This window comes from Formica exsecta, unplaced genomic scaffold (assembly GCF_003651465.1).
Source record: "Formica exsecta isolate Colony F162 unplaced genomic scaffold, ASM365146v1 scaffold153, whole genome shotgun sequence".
NCBI lineage: Eukaryota > Metazoa > Arthropoda > Insecta > Hymenoptera > Formicidae > Formica > Formica exsecta.
The window spans coordinates 339,250-360,802 of NW_021848854.1; the positions used below are offsets into that span (position 1 = coordinate 339,250).

A 21,553-nucleotide genomic window follows, 5' to 3' on the forward strand; every position below is an offset into this window, starting at 1 on the left:
ACATGATCATTAATTCATTGTAATTATTTTCGGATCAATAAGCGCGAAAAAAAAAATTTGACAGTGACGATATATAACGCGAGAGATTATAGATAAAGCGAGCCTCGCGAGCGAAACTTCGGAAGTCTTTCATGTTAGCTATCTCGCTTGCTCCTCATTCGTTCTCTCTTTCTCTCTTTCTCTGCTTGTTCTTTATTGTATTCTTTCATTCCCCAGTTATATAAAATACAATCTGACAAAAATAAATTGTGTAATTAATAATGACAGATGTAATGTATACTTCTTCCTTTTCTTTATTATACAAATAGACATGTAAATTTGTACAATTATATCTGTCTTTTAAATTTTCAGGACAAAGATTGGCTATATTACTTGTAAAAGTAACATTAATTATGATTCTTTCGAATTATACTGTTTGCTGCGACATGAATAAAAAACGTACAAATGATAATAACGCAATGGGCTTTTTCACGTACGCAGCTGATGGTTTGTATCTGCAATTCAAAAAACGTGACAAATGAGTGTACAAATAAGCAAGTATATAGATATACTTTTGTATAAGCGTGTATTTCTAGCAAGCGCAATGGAATTTGTAATTTTCATAATATTTGTAATTAAATAGAAATCGAATTAGATAGAAACGGAAATTTCTTGATTGATACTATTTTATTAAAGATTTAATTGTCTTAGATATGGATAAATATAAGCAACATAAACTAATAGATTTTCTAGTAATTTTTATTAATTTCACATTGATTTGTGTGTGTAACAATTTATAAATTTTAATCATAAACATTTTATATGTATTTGCGAAACTATATTGCAAAATAAATATATATTCAAGTTACAAGTTGAAAAAAACAATATTTGTTTCTAGAATGAGCCTGCTACATATTAGGTAAGTGCTTATAATACTTGGAAAATTATCTTTTCAAAGAAAAAAAAAAGTTTTACGCGCTTATCTAAAAAGAAAGTTATAGAATGAATATCTCGAAACATAAGCCTTGGACCCGAGAGATATCAGAGTACACCTTATCAACAAAATAATTTTCGATATAATCCAGCCAGCTGCGTTAAAGTTGCCACATATCTAACAATAAGGGCCGTGGCACATAGAAAAACTTAAGCAGTAAGACTTAAGACGTAAGCGAATTGACCAATCACGGTCGAACAGTAAGGCAGCCATATTGAAACGTAAGCTACGCTGAAAATTCTGTATGGTTGAAATTCTTAAGTCTTAAATCTTACTGCTTAAGTTTTTCTATGTGCCACGGCCCTAAGTTATACATTGAGGCTATCGTTAATAAAATGTAAAAATACACAATTTTTTATATCTAGCGTTTCAAGTTGCGATCGAGATTGTCTTTCGCTACCTAAGATTGAAGTGTGCTGGTTAAAATATTTATGGCAAGGAGGCAAATAACATTATTTATAGATAATTTATTTCTATTTACAAAGAAGAGGCTTCTTTCATTTTAAACCATATGGCTAGTTGGTGAAGGGATATAAAACACCGTTTACATTTGTCGGATTGGAGCAAAAGGTAGATAGTTGCATATAATTTATTTTTTGGTACAACAATCATTCGTGTAAAACATGCTCTGGAATATACACGTGTTTGTATATCCAAAAGTCTAATCTGCTCTAACCACATTGTAATATTCCGCGTTGGAATAAATGATAATTTCCCATCACATTTTCTACAGTTCGATTCCTTGCATTGTATTATATCTGCACAATCTCTTGAAGACTTATTTAGTGGACACAAATTATGTACAGCGTTGGTTTTACATAAGCTGATGGGATAAAAAAAGTGACTTACATAAATATGTGGCAGAAATTCATAAGGAAATGTCTTTTATATAAATTTTATTAAAATATTATCTTGCTGGTTATTTGGCGCTTCAAAATACATCTCCATTCTCTCCTTTTAAGTTACATATTTGTGCGGATATAAAAGTTTGTAAGCATGTTCTGACGCTTATTTTTAGACCGGATCAAAGTTATAACATTTTTGAATCCGTACAGTTACATGAAACAGTCGATCATGATAACAAAATGTTATCAATTCTTGTATTCAAATGTATTCAATTTTCTACTAACAATATGTTCTATTATTGATAATGTTTTTTGAATAAAAACACATTCATTTCACACATTAAGACTTTGCACCGCAATATCTCTATCTATAGTGCAGATATATTAAGTATAAGGCAAGTGTTCGAGTACCTTATACGGTAACTTGGTTTTGAATCACAAATCCGCAAATTATATAAGTTGTATGACTCATTTAATGGGAATTTGGCTCCAGTGATTGACACGAGTAATATTTCATAATCTGTATCCCGACAAGCGGTTATATGTAAAGGCCCTTGCACAATGCTAGGCGATAACAAAAGCAACTGTCAGCTGTCGCGTAAGGCGTAAGGAAGAATACGTCGTTCGTGCCTTCGCTCAAGTATTATTTTGTCTCTCGCGTGCGGTGGGTTAGTAAAGCGTGTAAAGCGTGTTTGCAAGATTTGCACAAAAATAAATTCAGTACAAAAAAAAGAAAGTGAACATTGTATTTAAATCATACGTTAATAAGACGCTCCAGAACTCCTTATCCGTTTTTCGACCGGCCAACAAAAAAAAATGTATGTAAGTTAATATACCAAAGCGAAGACTTTAGACAGCAAGAATAAAAATAATCTTTAATTTATTATATGATAGAGATTCAAACTATTGATTAAACCTGTTAGGAATTTGGTCAGTTCAAATATTACTAATAATGAGATCTGATAATCTAATAAGATACTCTGAATTAGACGAACTGCGTATAGATAATTTTATACATATGATCTTGCACAAGATACGACCGTATATTTTGGTAAATTATTGAAGCCTATTTTCTATTTCAAATTCAACTAACCATATTTCTTGATAAATTATTGTAAAGTCTGTTGTCTATTTTAATTATCCAATTATAAAGCATAAAGTAGAAAATAAATCATTCTTTCTCAATAGATCAAATTCTGAATTATGCAAAAAAAGTCATAAATCAACAGATCAACGAATACCGTGATGTGATTCGATCAATATGAGTTACTTGATCTACTGCACATCGGCGCTAATAATATCCCTCAGTCTCTTCTATGTATATGCCAAATACAACCCGAGCAGCACATAAACATTGGTCTTATATTGGATCTATGTTGATTGCCCAACGTTTATTATATCGGCCCAACGTTCCGAAATAACAATGGACCAATGTTGGCGGCGTCACGCTGGTTTACTGATGGCCAATGGTTGGTAAAATGTTGGATTTTGCATTTAGCCAATATTATACCAACAATTGAAAAGTGATCCGATCGGATAAAACATTGACCCAATATTGAGCATATGTCGACTGTCTAAATTGTAGATATTGGCCCAACGATTTCAAATGATAATGGACCAACATTGTCTGCATTGCAATAAATATATAATTTTTAGCTAATATTAATTTCAAAAACCACAGATCCCAAAAATAAAATGGATATCAATAAATTTTTACCTACAACTGTTATAATTACATCCATATAAATCACATAGATTTTAACTCATTACAAGAATTCCTAGAATTATATAAATAACATGCAATTACTATATAACAGATATAAATAAAAATATATTGGTGTCCATTTTATTTTTGTGATGTATGGTTAATGAAAATAATATTAATTAAACATCGTATACATATTGATTAGAAATTGTCGACTAATTAAACCTCAATAATGGCATGTCTGAAATTCGGATATAGAGATTGTCTTTATTATATAATATATGCAATAAAATAAACAGTTCTATAATTAAATGTTTTAATTCATAGAAACTTTCTACTAGAAAGTGAGAAGACAGAAAACATATGTCTGTTCTTCTCTACTCTCCGAAGCTAGCCGAAGCGCAGAGCGCATATATACGCGGTTCGCGCTTGTGTGCGTTATCCCCTCCATTGCTGAGCCGTCAGCCGCGGGACCTGTTTCCGGCTACACTGCTTGTGAATTAGAAAGTTCTTGTTCTTCGTTCTCGATAGTGATGTGCGACATGTATGAATATAAAATCAAGATTTTACTTTAAGAAGATAGAAAAGATTATCCTAGAGAAGAAAATATATATATAGAGAAAGTATGTAAATATAATTATTGCTTTTCTAATAAAATTTAATTATATTGTACAGTTATAACTAATATGAACTTTACTTAATCTAACTTTCAATTTACTTTCATGCCGACACATTTTCTGATTATTTTTATAATCATCACATGTACACTCACCGGCAATGCTTTACCATTTGATATAAATATAGAATAGAAATTTCCATTAGAATGCATTAATTGTAACAGTTACATAATATAGAAATAATAATGTCTTATAAGTATTACATTTTACTTTTCATTCTAATTAATATGTATACTGCAAAAAAAGTGAGAATTTAGGTTTTGTGCAACTTACGAATAACCAAATGTATTAATATTTTATTAATATTTTCAGTAGCAGCTGGTCGTAGCTAGTGGATAGCTAGTATGGTATACTACATATACGTGGAATACGCATATTTGGACACGTGCTTACATTAGATACCTCTTACGTACCGTAAGTTATCTACAAACTATCTGACATATTATTCATCATAATATATGAAGAAACTAAACAGTTTGCACACTTTTATTTGATGCATTTTAAAACGTTATTTAATTCAATAGGAAAATTTATCAATAAAAGATAAATGCTCTTATTGCATATCGAATAATGCTCTGAAATATCGAAAGAAAATTATAGAAACTGTTTTGCTTCTTACAATTAGTATATGTAATTATATGAAAAACTTAGTTTATAAAATTAAAACTTATTATATTATATATATTGAAAACGATGAGCTTGTAAATGTATATTTATGGAGGAGAATACTTTTATTTAGGTTTTCAAGATATTATTAAAAAAATGTTATCAAAAAATGACAACACATATGTTAATTTAATTTTAAATATTGATGGTCTTCACTTAGCAAAATCATCGCAAGCATCTTTATGACCAATTTTATGTTCTAATACGATCAATACGGCAGTGTATCTAGTTGGTGCTTATTTTGGATATCAAAAACCTACTGATCTTAATGTTTTTTTGCAACCTGTTGTCGATGACTTAATTAATTTAATTAATAATGGTTATATTCATGCCGAAAAGAAAATCAAAATAAGATTACTTGCTTTAATATGTGATGCACCTGCAAAATCTTTTGTTTTGTGTATAAAAGGTCACATCGGATTTAATAGTTGCACTAAATGCTTAATTAAAGGAAAATATGAAGATTGCTTTATATTAATTTAAATATACATTTTACATTTCTTGTTTTTTTTTTTTAATTATTATCATATATCATATAATATAATTTTAATAAAAATTTAATAATTTCAAACTAAAATTTATTTAGAAATAACAAAATCAAATTAACATTGTGGAAGCTAAATGGATATATAAATGATAAATAAAACACAATTATATTCGAAGTAAGCGAAATTGCGTAAGATTTAGATAATATAATATAAAATGAACAACATAAGTTATAATAACAATAATTGTGCATTGATTAAGCTCTCTAAACAAAGCGAAAAATAAAATAAATATTATCTGCAGAATTGTGATAAAATTTGGAATGATAAAAATAAAGGCAATAAGTAAAAAAAAAAATATTTTACAAAAAATCATTTCCTTCTATATGTAAGCGCGAAGATTATCAATTGTCGGAAAAATAGAGAAAGCACTATAAGCACTATAAAGCACAATATTTTATGAAACTTATATTTATTATACTTAACTTGTTTAGTTTTCTATTGCATAGTAACTATTATAATATAGTATATTACTCACTTGTAAATTATATATCTGCTAATCATACTCTCCAAAAATATGTTTTCAGAAACCATGTTTTGTAACATCCGCAATATAATAGATACTACAATAATTTATACCAAAAAAGTCAGATTAATTATTATTTATTACATATATATATTTAATTTATTATATATATTTATAAATTAATTACTGCATTTATTTGTGAACATATCTGATTCGGTAGAAAATTAATTTCATGTATAGCTATAAATATATGTATTTAAACATGAACAAACGAACACGGAAAAAAAAATTTTCGCTACCATAGCTAATCATGGTTTGCAAAATAAATTTCTAAACTGCAGCAAAACGGTTTGTTGTTGCACTTAATAAATAGATATTACAGCTAAGATGTTCGCTGTTGCACCTAATAAACAGGTGTCACAGCTAAGATGTTCGCTGTCCATATATTATGACTGAAATCTAGTTACCACACGCAGTTTTTAGCTACGGCAGCTAATTTTTTTTTCCGTGAATACATATTTAAATACATCCATAATATACATATTTTATAATAAGAGTAATATATGTATGATTAACATTTAATTAGATTTCTTCATCAGTAGTTTTTCATATTTTTTTATAACATTTATGTTCACAAAACAGGCAATTTTCAATTATTGTCATATGTACCTTTAATGCAACGGGGAAATTCAAAAGAAGTGTTGAACGGAGATGTATTATAAGAAGTATCGAAATCAAGAAATTCGTGATGAAATTGTACCACAAACAAATCCATTATGCGGGACTCTGGGAAAACCTATAGAAAATAATTTTGCAGTAATTATATCAAAATGGAATCGCAAAAAAAATGCTCACATTAGCACTAGCGCTGCTATTTTCTAAACATTTAAGAAGAGACTATTGCTCTTATATTTAAGTTTTTAAAATATATAATAATTATGCGTCTTTTTAGAGTAATGTGTAGTAAAATTTTTTCATTAAAGATACTTTTGCAATTGTTTTAAAATTATATTACACACATAAATATTAGTATCTACTATAAGGATATGTATCAAACATATCATTTTTTGAGTAATAATTTTAATTTAAGTTTTATAATAATATTTAAATCTCTCTAATAAGATTAGCATAAAGTGATTTTAACAAAATAAATAATAATAATAATATAAAAAATTATTTGATATTGTCTCGACATATATGTCGCATATTTACTTGTAAAATTAATTTTTCTACAAAAAAATTTTTTTTTTGGAAACGTCAAACTTTTATAGGAAAAATTATATATAAAAGTTTGTTTTATATGGAAAGATTAAAGTTATATACTTTGTATGCTTGCGAATAAGAAAGAAACAATTAGCGCTAGAAATACTTTAAAATAACCTTGTGGATGGTAAATGTTCCCAAAAATCTAATAAGACAATCGTTAAACCAAAATGATCTCCGTGATGCCCAAACTAAGTCATAAACATTATAAAACCATTCCTGTGATACTTTATATCCTACTATGCGAGCTACATCGATTTTACGCGCAGCGGGATCTAAATTTTTATCGTAGATAATATCTTTTTCTCTGAAAATGACAAAAAATAGTTTTTAAAAATGTTTTTTTATGTTAAAATATTTGTAGTTTAATAATTATATACATATATTAATATATTAGGTATATTAGTTCATATACATATTATTTTATCCAAGATATTAAATTTGTACATCATCAAATTTTGTACGAAAATGTAATATTAAAATTAAATTTTGCTTATATAATGACACACTTAAATACACGTATATATAAAACTATGCATATATCTAACTTCTAAATTTCTAATTCCAAGTGCTAAAAGTAAAAACTTACTCTTTTTATCATTATATTTGTTTTCAATTAAACATACTCACAGATAATGTGAGCATATTTATCTTAATACTATAATTTTGAATACTAATATAATCATTTTAATAAATTAATATATATTTTAACCATGTGTTTACCTATAAAGAACTAATCCCAAATTCACCATATCTTTGTCTTGAAAATTCGGAATCGCAAGATGATTCACTTTCGAAATTATTTCTGGACGTATCCATCTGTGTTCCAAGTACAATGTGATATCTTCAATAACTCTCCGTGCAAATACCATGCGCAATGCGGAACAATTTCTATACCACACATTTGTAATCATATTTTTAGTGGAGTTGTGATAGAAATTAGTCACTATCCCTGCTATGAGATAAGTGGGCAGTCTAGGTGTGGTTTTAAAGTGTGTGAGCGCCATGTCTTCATCATCTCTGTCCACTTTTTGTACCTTCATACTTGATAGAGCCGCATAGTTACTATGATGCTTTATAGTAATGTTAAAGGTGGCTTGTAAATATTCGCCCAAGCATGGAAACACTTGTCGAGCTCCAAATACATCGAAATGCGTTGGTATTAACCACCTATTATTTTATATTTCAAGAATCAATGAATTTTCAATTATTACGAAGAAATATTACAAGCTGGAGATACAGAGGATATATAAATGAAGATACACAAATGAGACTCATAGAAATAGTGGATAGAAAATAATATTTTGATGTTTTTTACTATTATCACACTTTAATACAATGTTTTGTGTTATGTTGCATAATATGAAATATTTTTTTTTATACTATTCTCAAATAAATTTAACTATTTTTAATCTTTTAAATTTAATGAAACCAAGTTTTTTATAGAATTATGAAATATATTTCAGAAAATAAAAGAAATATTATAAAATAGCTTTTTATATTGAGTAATATATCAATTGTCATACAATATGTTAAGATGTCAATTATTTCATACATATTTCCATGCATGTTATGAAAAAACTACTAACTTAAGTTCTGATTTATATGTATGTATGCATTATCGTATGATTTATTTTATATCATATATATGCATGTATATATATATGTATAAAGTTGTGATATACTATATTACGTATATATATAGAATTACTTATGACATACATAATGTTCATATATATATACATATATCATATATGCATGTCAAAGATAATATAGTTTATACACAATGGAGTGTTTGTATGTGTATGTTTGTATATGTAATAATGTTTATAATGATATACATATATTTTTAACGTTTTAACAGTTACTAACCATTTATATTTTTGTTTGTAAAAATTTGTTAACTTTGTATCATCACCTATAATACCATCATATTTCATATTCAAAATGTAATATCCCGGTGATATGTTATTTGTAAAGAAAATCTGGACACTTTCATTCGTATCATTATATAAATATTTTATCGGATGAACAATAATTTCTTTGTACCCGTGAAATCTTGGTGGATTATCAGTCATAATTATATCATTTATAAATTTAATTTTTGAATACAATATTAGGGATTGCGTTGGTACAAGAATCCTAATGCTAATATTGCATTCGCCATAAAAAATATTTAGTTCAATATCTGGTTCGAGTTGAATATTATAATGCTCTGGTGTTATTTTGTGAAAACTTCGCAAATATTTTTCATATAGCTCAATTTGGGCATCAGTAAAAAGAGCTTCCACAGTGATAAATGTTAAACAGCTAATTAATAGTTTTAGAAATGTCATGTTAATTTTTGCCTCAGATACCTGCTGAAACATTAATTTCTTTGTTAGAAAAAGAATAAATAAGGAAACTAAACTTATTATTTATCACTTATTGTTTAGCACAGAACTTTTTTCTTTGATAAACTCATCTAATTGATATAATATATATATGTTACTTATAAAATAAAAACTTACATTTAATTATAATGAAACGTAAACGTAAATACGTAATGTATAGTAATAAAACGTAAACAGATTATCATTTATTAATTAAAAAATTGAATAAGACTTTTCAGCTTTAACGAAAAAATGAATTTGTAATAAAAAAATTGGAGCTATGTGATTCAATATATTGTTCTACGAGGTTTTGAAAATTATACGTTATATGTTTTGTTTTGCTTCTCTCTCTTTTTCCCTTTCCCTCTCCCTTTCTCTCTTTCTCCCTGTCCTATATGATTGATACTGTTCTGTTTATTTATTTTGTATACATGTTGTATACATGTTCGGTTGTTACTTATTTAGTAAGATTAAAAGTATTCAAACTTTATTTAATATATCTTCTCATAAATAAATTCAATCAAATTAATTATTCCTTTAATTATTCTTTGAATTATTTTTTCCTTTTTTATATTTATCATAATATACATATATTAATATCTATACATATTTATATATTTATACAACATCTATACATATATACATGTTTTTACTATATGTTTATGTATATATGTCTGTGTATATATATATAGATATGCGTTCTTAATAAAAACATTTTAAATATAAATTTAAAATAATAAACTTAATTAATACATTAAAAACTATGTATTTTCACAAATAAAAAATCTAATTTAAAATAGGTAAATAGTACGTCTTTGAGTGTACTAATGATATTTGACACATGTTTATTTTTTATAAAGATTTGACTATAAAATTTAAAAAGCATATGTTTTTGTTTGTAAGTAGCTATATGATCTAACTGTTTCTTGTTTATAATCAAATGCGTGACATGTTGTAGTGTTCTTGTAAATGCGAATGCATAATTAATACACTGTCTTCATTATAATAATAACATTAATATTATAAATAATCAATAATATAAATAAAAATAAATAAAAGCTATGTAGAAAACGTTTATAATAGAGATACGTGCACGAGCATGATATGACACACGTTTGTGCTCTGGTTTTCTTATTTTTTATTAATTTCCGTCAAACATAAATATTTGTAAGAATTTATGCAGATCCTCGATTTGAGAGCGACGTTTTTTTATCTTATCCTGAATTTTTAAAAGAATCGCATTTGCTTCGTGTTTCTAAAACAAATTACATCAATATTAATCTGTAATAATTAGTAAGATATGATGAAGTAATTATAAGAGTGAAAAAACTTGATTAATATTAAAGTTTATTGCATATGCATTGGAGAAAAACGACATATATTTCTACATGAAGATTAATGCAATAAAAAAAGCTTTTAAATTTATGCTTAAATATAAATATGTATGAATGTATGAATGTTGAACATGAATTGTATCGCAATTTATGTTATTATGTATATAATTTAGATTTTTATTATACATATAATATTAATTTATATTATACATTTCTATTATATATATAATATTAATTTATATATTCTCTTTTAAATTAAAGTGCTTAGCAAATCAAATTAAAAAAATATACGATGTTTTCCTAATCAATAGGAAATTTGTATTAAATAAAATTTACCTTATTTATTTGAGACGATATTTCTATGCTAAATTCAAAATGTAGTCTTTCTCTCCTCAGATTATTCTTCACGAAATCTTCTAACTAAAATATATCATTTTGATATTTACCGTTAATAAGTAATAATTTAACTATTTCGTACGAATTATACTTAATATAGATAAATTCATAAAATGTTTACCTCGATAAGCTGTTTGTCATCATATAAATGATTAATAATAACAGTTAATGTTGCAACTGTGCTAATTTGTCTATATAAAAAGAAAATAGAAAATATAAATATACAGAGAAATTTCATGTTTGTATATTTAAGAGAATAGTGTATATTTATAAAATAAAATATTACTCCTTACCTGGGTATTATTTCTTCGAAATTACTAAATATGTATTTACGTAAAGTATCGATTCTTACATGTTTTGTAATAATAGTAAGAAAATTGTCAATAGCTTGCGATCTTAAAATATAATTTTCCGGACTCGATTCCTTAATCACATTTGCTGTTTTGTTTAAGCAGTCTTTGATGATATCAACATTTTGAGTGCAACTTAAGAATTTAGAAATATTATTATCAGTTTTGTTCACCCATATATTATACAAGCCTTGCCAAATGGAGTCTGCCTCGTACAAAGACAAACCATTACAATATGTCCATTCTTTCCACCATGGCAAAAGTCTATAAAATGTCAGAGAAAATAAAATTTTGTTATAAAACTTTAGATATAATTCTGTGTAATTTAATTGAATAACTTTTAATCTCAAATATTAAATAATTATTATAAAATATAAGAAATCAGGCATAAAAATACTATAAATGAAATATAAAAAAAATTACGTATTCTTTTTAGGATCCGCAAAATGTTGCATTAATTTATTGTTGGCTTCTTTTAAACACTCTTCGTGACGTAATAAACATGCCCATTTTGCAGCCTCTTGCCTTAAACATTTTTTATGCTCATCTTCGTTAGGAATTTCTGTATAACCAATTTTCTTCAACATTTCATGTAATGCGTTCCGCATTATTATCTAAAAATTATTGTTAAATGATATAAATTTTTATATTTATTTTTGTTACTATGCATTTGTTACTGTACTTTTTTTCTTCTACTTTTATAAATCGTTATCAGACTAGATTCTGCAATATGTTTGCAAATTCTTAAATAGCAACAAAATAGTAGAGAGAAAAAATATGTATATGTTTTTATGGATAATATAAAATTATTCTTTTTTAATTTTATAATTTTGATCTAAACATTATTGTAAAATTTAATTTTTTTGTTATATGTATTCTACGTTTAGAAATTATTCGATAACTATAGCAATTATTTTACATGCATATTTATCTAATATGTGACAATTTTATTAAATATAGATCTAGTAATAATTACCCTCACAAAATAAGGTTTTATACCGACATTATCACTGAAGATGCTCGACATGTACTCTAGAGCTTTGAACATAGGATACCAGGCCACATAATCTGTTTCTTTCTGTAAATAAATCATGATATTCCAGAATATAACGGGCTTGAGTTGGTACGTTAACATTAAGTGAAAAGCATCATCGATGATTTGGGCACGATTGAGAACGTGTATATTTCTGTAATTCTCAGTTCTCAAATAATTTGAAATTAATTCCCAATTATTGGTATCATAATTTACACGATAATATCCTATAAAAAAAATAATAAAGTTATATATATATTTCTTTTATTGGATTTATTACGAAAGATGTATAAATATCTGTATAATTTTTTTTAAGAATAATAATTATTAGTCAATATTTACCAGTTTGTTGTAAATTGAATATTATCCATTGATTGCTTGCGAGATTTTTAATTTTCTGAATGTATCGCTTACCCGATCGCTCGAAAAATGAATCTTCGTAAAATACCCAAATATCAGGCGAAGTATTGTCAAAATCAAATTGTGTCTGCGTAGTATAAGTCAAAGGTATACTCAAACTTCCTGTTATATTGACAAGTTGTATTGTTACATCTTCGAATGTAAAATGTGATTGATCATATTCCCGTATTACATTTATTACAGGGTAATGCTTATAATTTATCCAAGTTTTCATTTGCTCTATCTTTTTTATGGTAACAAGTTTTTCTTGTACTAATGGTCCATACCATTCTTGTTCAGAAAAGTAATCATATTTCAAAGCTGTCCAGTAATCGTAAGGATAAACAAAATTATACTCACTAAAATTGAAAATGTCAACATTAAATTAAATGAGAGAACAAAATTATAATATTAGGAAATAAAGCAAAGAATAGTGACAAAAAACAAAGAAATATGGTATAAAATCTACATTATTATTTTTAATATTTGCTTAATTTTATTTTATATAACTATTTTACATTATAGTATATTACTTACTGATCATATATACATGAACGCATACTGGTCCAAAATAATTTTTCGGTAACAGCATGTTGCAGCATACGCAATATAGCGGGTACTATACGTAATGAGAAAAAAGAATATATGATTAGGTATGTTTAAAAGTATATTTATTACAACGCGAATTCTTGTTCTATAAGTATAATTATATATATATATATATATATATACAGGGTGGGGCATTTATATTGAGACACCTAAATATCTAAAAAATAAAGCACGATAGAAAGAAATGTTTCAGACAAAAGTTGTTCGGTTCTAAAAGGTCATAAGATGGTGCCATTAGTTTGATCTTGAAGAGTCACATGAAGGTCACGTAAAGGTCATTTTGAATTTCTAAATGGAACACCCTATATATTTTTGCATATTCTGGTAACTTACTTCGAGAGCTTTTCAAAACACTATAATAAAGTATTTTTTTATTAAGTACTTTTTGAGTTATTTTATATTTTAAATACTTATACATATATAGAATATTCCAAAGTTAATCAATCGAACTTTGTTCATTTAAATACGCTTTATTTAAAAAAAATTATAATACAAAATTAATTTAAGTTATAATTTTATGTTATAAAATTTAAATAGTTACATTAAAAATATTAAATATAAGAACAATAATGATTTTGGTGTTGAACATTTTGAATATTCAATAAATTGAATTTTATTATATTATTTTGCGTTTTACTTTCATTTTCAGTTAATCCTCAATTAATTAAGTTACCTAATTTTGAAATTTAAACGTCCGTAACTTTCAGAGAAATGATTTTAAGAAAATGTTTAGGAACATATTTTAGAAAAAAATTGCTCTTATTTTCTAATGTAGAGATCTATAAAGTTTAAGACGAGAACGATTAAAATTGATAGCATAGTTCTTGAAATATTAATAACTATTAACAATGATGTGAGCCGTCCTGTATATTCAATTATATACATACATAGGTATATATATTTTTTATAGTATAATATTTAATATTAATCATTTAATTAAAATATAAAGAAAAATAAGCTTTTTATATATCATTTATGTTTATAAACGATTTTATACTCTCTCTCTCTCTTCTTAATCATATTTACATTATCATACCTTTGAAGTAAGAAATTATTTCAGAGAAAGCAGCTTGTGACGTAGAAGATTGAAAATCAATATCCAAGTGCAAAGCTTCATGTTGAATTTGGACCACGAATAAATCCATCATCCGAGTCTCTGGAAGAGTCTAAAGAGAAAATTTTAATGTGATTAAACCGATATAAAATTGCAGAAAAAACTCGCATTTACAATACGTATAAATTGCATTGCTCCTCTTCTAATGATAAAAGAATTACTTTTTTGAAAATATACTAAGATATTGCTAAAATAATATGTATTATTTAATATTACAATAATTATTCTCTTAAAAGCATTTAAAAACATTTCTTTTTTATTACAAATTTTATTTCTATATTATTTTAATTTAAGTCTATATAATGTAATTGCCAGCTTTTAGCTTTTATATTTCAAATTTTATAAAAATATAAGAATGTCGAATATATGTATGTAATCAGTATTCTAGTTACAAGGAATAAAAAAAAATTTTAAATAATAAGAATATTTTGCATCGTTGTCATACACATGTCAATAAGTATTTCGCGTACTGGTTAACTTTTAAGAATACAAAAATAACCTTATCGACAATATATGATCCCATGAATGTAACAAGAGCTTTGTGCAACCACGGGATAACCACAGACGTAGAACACCAAGATGTATTAAATACATTATGAAACCATTCTTGTGCTGCTTTATATGCTATTTTGCGGGCCACTTCGACTTTGCGCCCAGGTGGATCTTTATCTTCATCATATATAATATCTGATTCTCTAAAAATTATTTTTATATAATGTTTAGTTAATTGTATTGTGTGTATATGTGTAAGTTTTTTTAGCGTATTTAATGAAATTTTCTCTTTATATAAAACTATCTATTTAATATATATAAATTATTAAGTCAGTCAAAAAGTTTGGATCGATTTTGAATTAAAAATCAAGCCGAACTTTTCGACTGGCCTAATATATTACCTATATTAATTTGAGTAATAATAAGAATAAATAGCCGCAAAAAGATTCATTATCAAAAATCAAATTTCAAGGTTTTCATTTTCAACAAAAATATTAAATTGATTTATTATTTTCTAATAAATATCGTGAGTAAATTTAATAAGTTTTGCATAAAATAAAAAATTCGAGCTGTATTAAATAATTTATAAAAATGAAAGCTTCTTCTTATCGTGTGATGCAAGTAATGCAAACAAATTGTTCTACGAACATGTATAATTAAGTCTTGCACACGTTACTATTATTTATTGCAAGTGACAAAAGTATAAGTGTACAAATATTTCAAATTTTTAAAATATACTTGATTTTTAATAAGAATATATGTTTCTAATTGAACTCATTGTCAGATATAAAACATGTCATTTTATAGATTTTACTTTATATTAAGTACGAATAATAATTGTGTGCTTTTTAATATTATATATTAGAATATCTCTTTATCTCTGTCTTCATATATTTACCTATAAAAAACAAGTCCCAAATTTATCATGCCATTATCCTCGTAATCCGGAAATACAATATTATCCACTTTCGAAATCATCTTTACATCTTTCCATTCGCGTTTTAAAAACAGCATACTATCTGTCATGATACTTATTGCATACGCAAAATAAAATAAACTGTGTGGTCTACATTGTATTGTGACATCATCAATTCCAATATACAGTCTGGGAAATTTTAATTTATTAATTATAAGTGCCGCAACCAAATAAATCGGCATTGAAGGAGTGATATCGAAATGTGTCCACAACATGCCGTTTTCATCTGCTTCCTCTTTTTGCCCTGGCATATTCGATAAAACCTCGTAATTTTTATGGTGCATTATAGAAATATTAAAGGTGGTTTTAAATTTCGGATTGTCCCAACATGGAAATATTTGCCGCGCGTAAAATGTATCATAATGCACTGGCAACCATCTATGATATTTTAAAAACAGATATTACATAAAGATAAATTGTGTTTTACAAGTATAAAAATATTATCAGAAAATAGAGAGTTTATCGCGTAGTAAGCAAAAAATAGTTTCACGTATCTTTTATTATATTATTATTATATTATATACTGTTTAACACGACGATTAAAAATTGTTCTTTGATATTAAAATTATTCAATGTGTGATAACATTTTTGCGTGTGATAATTTATTATATAGATATTATAATAATATTAATTTAGAATATAATTCTTCTGTAACATTTCCGTGGAATAAAGGTTGATAATATGCGTTTCATTATTATATGAATATTCTGATTTAATAATTTTAATTTTTTTATCATCTTTATCAAATCCTTCTAAAGGTTGAATTAAGATCATATGAATTATGTTTAATTTTTCTGCATACAAATTTATCTTCTGCGTTGGTTGAATAATATTGATACTAGCATTGCATTCACCGTAGAATCTGTTACTGTTAATATATGTTTTAAGCTTGATGTTATAATGCTCTGGTATTATATATTCCAATAAATTGACTTCAGCGGTAACAAGAACCGTCGTGACAATGAACATTAAACTGCCACTTAGTAGTATTTTTAGACATGCCATGTTTTTACTTTAGATATCTGAAAAAACGATGTGATTAAAAAAAAGATAAATAAAGAGGCAAAATGCGGCATAGTATGCTTTTTCGATCGTAAACATATATGAAAAAAAAGGAAATAAACACAAGAAATATTAAAGCCAAATAAAATTTAAAAGTGATTGACTTATTACTTGTATAGAAAATTACCAAATTTTTGATTAGAAAGAGAGAGAGAGAGGGGGGAGAGGGTGGGGGGATAGAGAGAGAGAGAATGAGAAATAATGATAGTTTAAATGTTTAAAATATCAAAAGCACAATGTGAAACATCAAACGTTGAGTAAATTGGCACGCAGATGACTCGTAGAAGAAAAATGCATGTAAAAATATGACATAATATTAATTAATAAATAAATATTCTATGTAGTCAATTATATGTGCACTTGCTTTTGAGTCTAAATTTATTTCTCTAGAGAACAATTTAAATAATTTAATGTATATTAAATTAATTCTGTTTCTATTGTGTGATAAATTATCTATTTTACGCACTGATTTTACTATAATTTACTATATTTTTTATTTTATATCATAATTTTTATATTTTATATAAGTTGCATAGAGAAAAAGAATAAGCTTCATATTAAAAATAAAATTCTTTAATTCTTTTCTTGATTCTGAAGATGAAACATATAATATATGTATATAACATAATTTAGATGATCTCAAAGAACAAATATATAATAAATATAATAATAAATCATTTTTTAATAAAAACGTTATTAATCATGTTACTCTTTGTATAATCTAAATCTATTTATTTAATTTTCTCTGTTTTAAACAAAACTCGTATTGCAGAAGATATAATTTCGGACAAACAGTTTACATTACTAAAATTTTTTTGTAAATTGAGTAATATTTTTTCGGTATTTTTTTATTTATAAAATAAAGCTTTTACATTCAACCATATAAACAAAGCTTAAATTGGTTATTTATTATTGATTTCAAAATTTAATAAAACTTGTCTCTTAGCTTTAACGAAAAATTGCGTTGAATTTGTAACAAATTAACTGCCGTTACTTGTATCAATATTCATATATCTTTGTAGGCGTTTTGAAAGTCAAACATTGTGTATATTTTGTTCCGTCTATACGTTTTCAATGTGATTGATACTATTCTGTGTTGTATATGTGTTTAACTCTCCATTAGTCACAATATTTTTCACCCAATGTATTAAGATGGATAAATAAAAGCTGAAATGTTAGCAATATAGCTAAAGTAAACGGGGTGACAAAAATAATTTTTATTTCTAAACAATTCTTATTTTAATCTGTCTTCACATTTGTACATATATTAATTGTTCAATGTTACATACATCAATAACGTTATAACGTATATATATTGGATACTGCGACTAAGGAAGGATTAACCGTTATTATATATATCTAATTCCTTATTTGACAAAATTAAATCTATCCAAACTTTGCTTCTTGTAATATTCCTCTATTATTAGTTAAAGTACCTATAAATCTCATATTTAGAATATAATCCTTCTATAACACTTCCGTGTAATAAAGGTGGACAATATGTGTTTCATTATTATATGAATATTTTGATTTAATAGTTTTAATTATTTTATCATCTTTATCAAATCCTTCTAAAGAATTATCATAAATTGAATCAAATATAAATCATGCACGATTATTCTGTTTATATTTATTATGTTACTTTAACTAAAGTTATATTAACGTATACACAATATACACATATTATTGTGATATGCGTTTCAAATCGTCTCTCTGTTAAAACCGTCAAAGTTAACTTGGAAAAAATAAACTATGCTTGTGTCGTACTTATATATTAGAATTATTTAAATTCTTCATTTTATTTTTTCATGTTTCGTTAATTTAACGACAGATATACATATATGTGTGTGTTCTATTTCTATTAACTCACCTTGTATATTAAGGTTGTATGCCATAAGTTTTATTACTCAAGTATGCAATCCTCGTAAATAAAAATTAACTAGTAAGTAAATTTGACGATTTATTGTTACTATTTATATAATATTCAAAGTATATATAATCACAACACTTTCGAGATCTTATCATTTCGAGAGACCATCGAAGACTAACGATACTCGGTACATGACATTACAATAAGTACGTAATGTTATGTCAACACACTTTCGATCGTCGAGAAATATTTTACTAGTCGATAAATGTTAATAGTTATCAACATATAACCATAGAAGAAACCGCATTATTTTTTAATTTTAAATAACTTATTTTGAGAAAAATACACAAAAATAGGCAAAAAAGCAAATTTTATTCTTATTTTTTGACTTTTTGATTTAAATAGCTTTTATCGCACGGCAATTAATTAGAACAATTTGAGTATGATTATGAATGCCACAAATTTAACGGTTTTTTATATTAAATAAATTGTTATTTTCAAGTAATTGTAATTTGAATAAAAATTAAGATGTTCCTGATGATTTATATAAATATATAGTGTGAATACGCACGAAAAAACAATTTTACCGGCAGTGTCAAAAAATAAACTTGATCTATAACAAGAAATACCAATTTTTAAAAGTAGAAGCATTAGTACTTCTTTCTCTATACAGGAGAGATTTCATATTCCTGCGGATATAAATTCCACCGAAAGTACCGGCATGATCGTCTCCTGCAAACCTCTCTCTGGTATAATATACACATATATATATATATACTTGTCGGAAACCCTATATATATATATATATATATATATAGGGTTTCCGACAAGTAAGTGACCAAACGAAAGGTGGAGGTAGATTGAATCAAACTGAGTCGAAAAGTCCTGAACCATTTTTTTTATAACGTTTAATAAAGAAATTATTAATGAATAAAGTCTGGCCAATCAGCGCCAACCTTTAGCCGGGCGCACGTCGGTGAGACGTGCGCCGTGAAGTGTGCGCTACCGCATACTACCAGGCGCGCAGCTCACCGATACACAAATAAACAGCGTTTTTTTCCTCATTTTTTCTATTTCGATCACTATTCATTAAACAATTTGTTATACATTTAAAACAGAATGTGTCAAAACAAATGATTTTCCCTAATAACAGACATATCTCTCCATTAAAATTATGACATGTATATTTTTATATTAATATTAACATATGATTAAACGTATTTAATGTATGAAATATTAAATTTAAAACATATATAGGCATGGTAGCAGATTTTGACTGTATTAAAAGGATTTATTAAGGAATTTATGTAACACACAATGACAAACTTTGACACTTTTTATTTAAATATTTAAAATCTCCCATAAGCAAATATCATAACTGTTAAATAACAATTAATTTATATTGTCTAAATATACAATATTTCTAAAGTGTTATATATTCATGCTGTTTAAAAAAAATAACAAAAAGAAGAAATATATTAACAAGAAATATTGTTAGACATCTTAAAAGTAATATGTATTTAAAAACAAAAACAAAATAGTGGCATTCTATATTAAAGAAAATTAAATAAAAGTTTCAATTACAAGTCTATCGAAAAAATTATATGAACTAGTATAAATATCATTATAGTGCCGTACATATTATAAATCAAAACAGAGATGTTATAAAGATGATTTATTTTAAGTTTAATATTTATAAGCAATTTCAATATCACTAATGCATATTAAAATTTAACATTATATTATTAATATCTTATAATATTAATATATTTATGCACATACATAATAATATATTAAAACATTGTCTGTAATATTTAATTTTTAATAAATATATAACATAAAATAAATTATAACTTTTTCACATTTTTACTTTGTCTTTAATATTTTTATAATGTTAGTACTCTATTAATAATTATAAAAATAAATTAATTTATATTAATATTTATACATATTTATATATTTATACAATATACATACATATATACAATATATATATATATATATATATACATGTACTATATATATGTTTGTATATATGTATATGTATATACAGCGTTCTTAATAAAAACATTTTAATTATGAATTTAAAATAATATATTTAATTAATAAATTAAAAGCTATGTATATTTCACAAACAAAAAATCTAATTTAAAATAAATAAGAAATACGTCTTTGAGTGTATTAATGATATTAGACACACGTTGTTTTCTGTAAAGATCTAACTGTAAAATTTAAGAAGCTTACATTTTTGTTTGCGTAAGTTATGTGGCTTATTTGTTTCTTGCTTATATAGAAATACATTGCATCTTGTAAAGTGTTCTTGTAAATACGAATGCATCATTAATACACTTTCTTGATAATAATAATAATAATAATATAAATAATTTGTTGAGGAATGAGGTTTTT

General features: G+C 25.6%; 2 protein-coding genes across 4 annotated transcripts; both read right to left on the reverse strand.

The window, feature by feature from the left end:
• Positions 1-5,444: 5,444 nt before the first annotated feature.
• LOC115232967 (aminopeptidase N-like) lies at positions 5,445-9,500 on the reverse strand. The gene is made up of 5 exons (XM_029803145.1): positions 9,013-9,500; positions 7,864-8,310; positions 7,258-7,447; positions 6,547-6,673; positions 5,445-5,974 (listed from the first exon to the last, which is right to left on the reverse strand). The coding sequence occupies exons 1-5, from the start codon at positions 9,474-9,476 to the stop codon at positions 5,886-5,888; spliced, it is 1,317 nt and encodes a 438-aa protein (XP_029659005.1). The 5' UTR covers positions 9,477-9,500; the 3' UTR covers positions 5,445-5,885.
• A 750-nt stretch (positions 9,501-10,250) lies between these two features.
• LOC115232965 (aminopeptidase N-like) lies at positions 10,251-19,319 on the reverse strand. 3 transcript variants are annotated; one of them, XM_029803143.1, is made up of 12 exons: positions 19,148-19,319; positions 16,138-16,344; positions 15,247-15,442; positions 14,670-14,799; positions 13,562-13,643; positions 12,968-13,383; positions 12,569-12,852; positions 12,016-12,206; positions 11,536-11,856; positions 11,364-11,433; positions 11,183-11,266; positions 10,251-10,767 (listed from the first exon to the last, which is right to left on the reverse strand). In XM_029803143.1, exons 2-12 carry the CDS (start codon positions 16,263-16,265, stop codon positions 10,654-10,656), a joined length of 2,016 nt encoding a protein of 671 aa, XP_029659003.1. In that variant the 5' UTR covers positions 16,266-16,344; positions 19,148-19,319; the 3' UTR covers positions 10,251-10,653. The 3 variants fall into 3 exon arrangements, with proteins under 3 accessions (XP_029659003.1, XP_029659002.1, XP_029659004.1); XM_029803142.1 differs by having other exon boundaries at positions 16,138-16,593; XM_029803144.1 differs by lacking the exons at positions 15,247-15,442; positions 16,138-16,344 and having other exon boundaries at positions 19,148-19,318.
• Between the last annotated feature and the right edge of the window lie 2,234 nt (positions 19,320-21,553).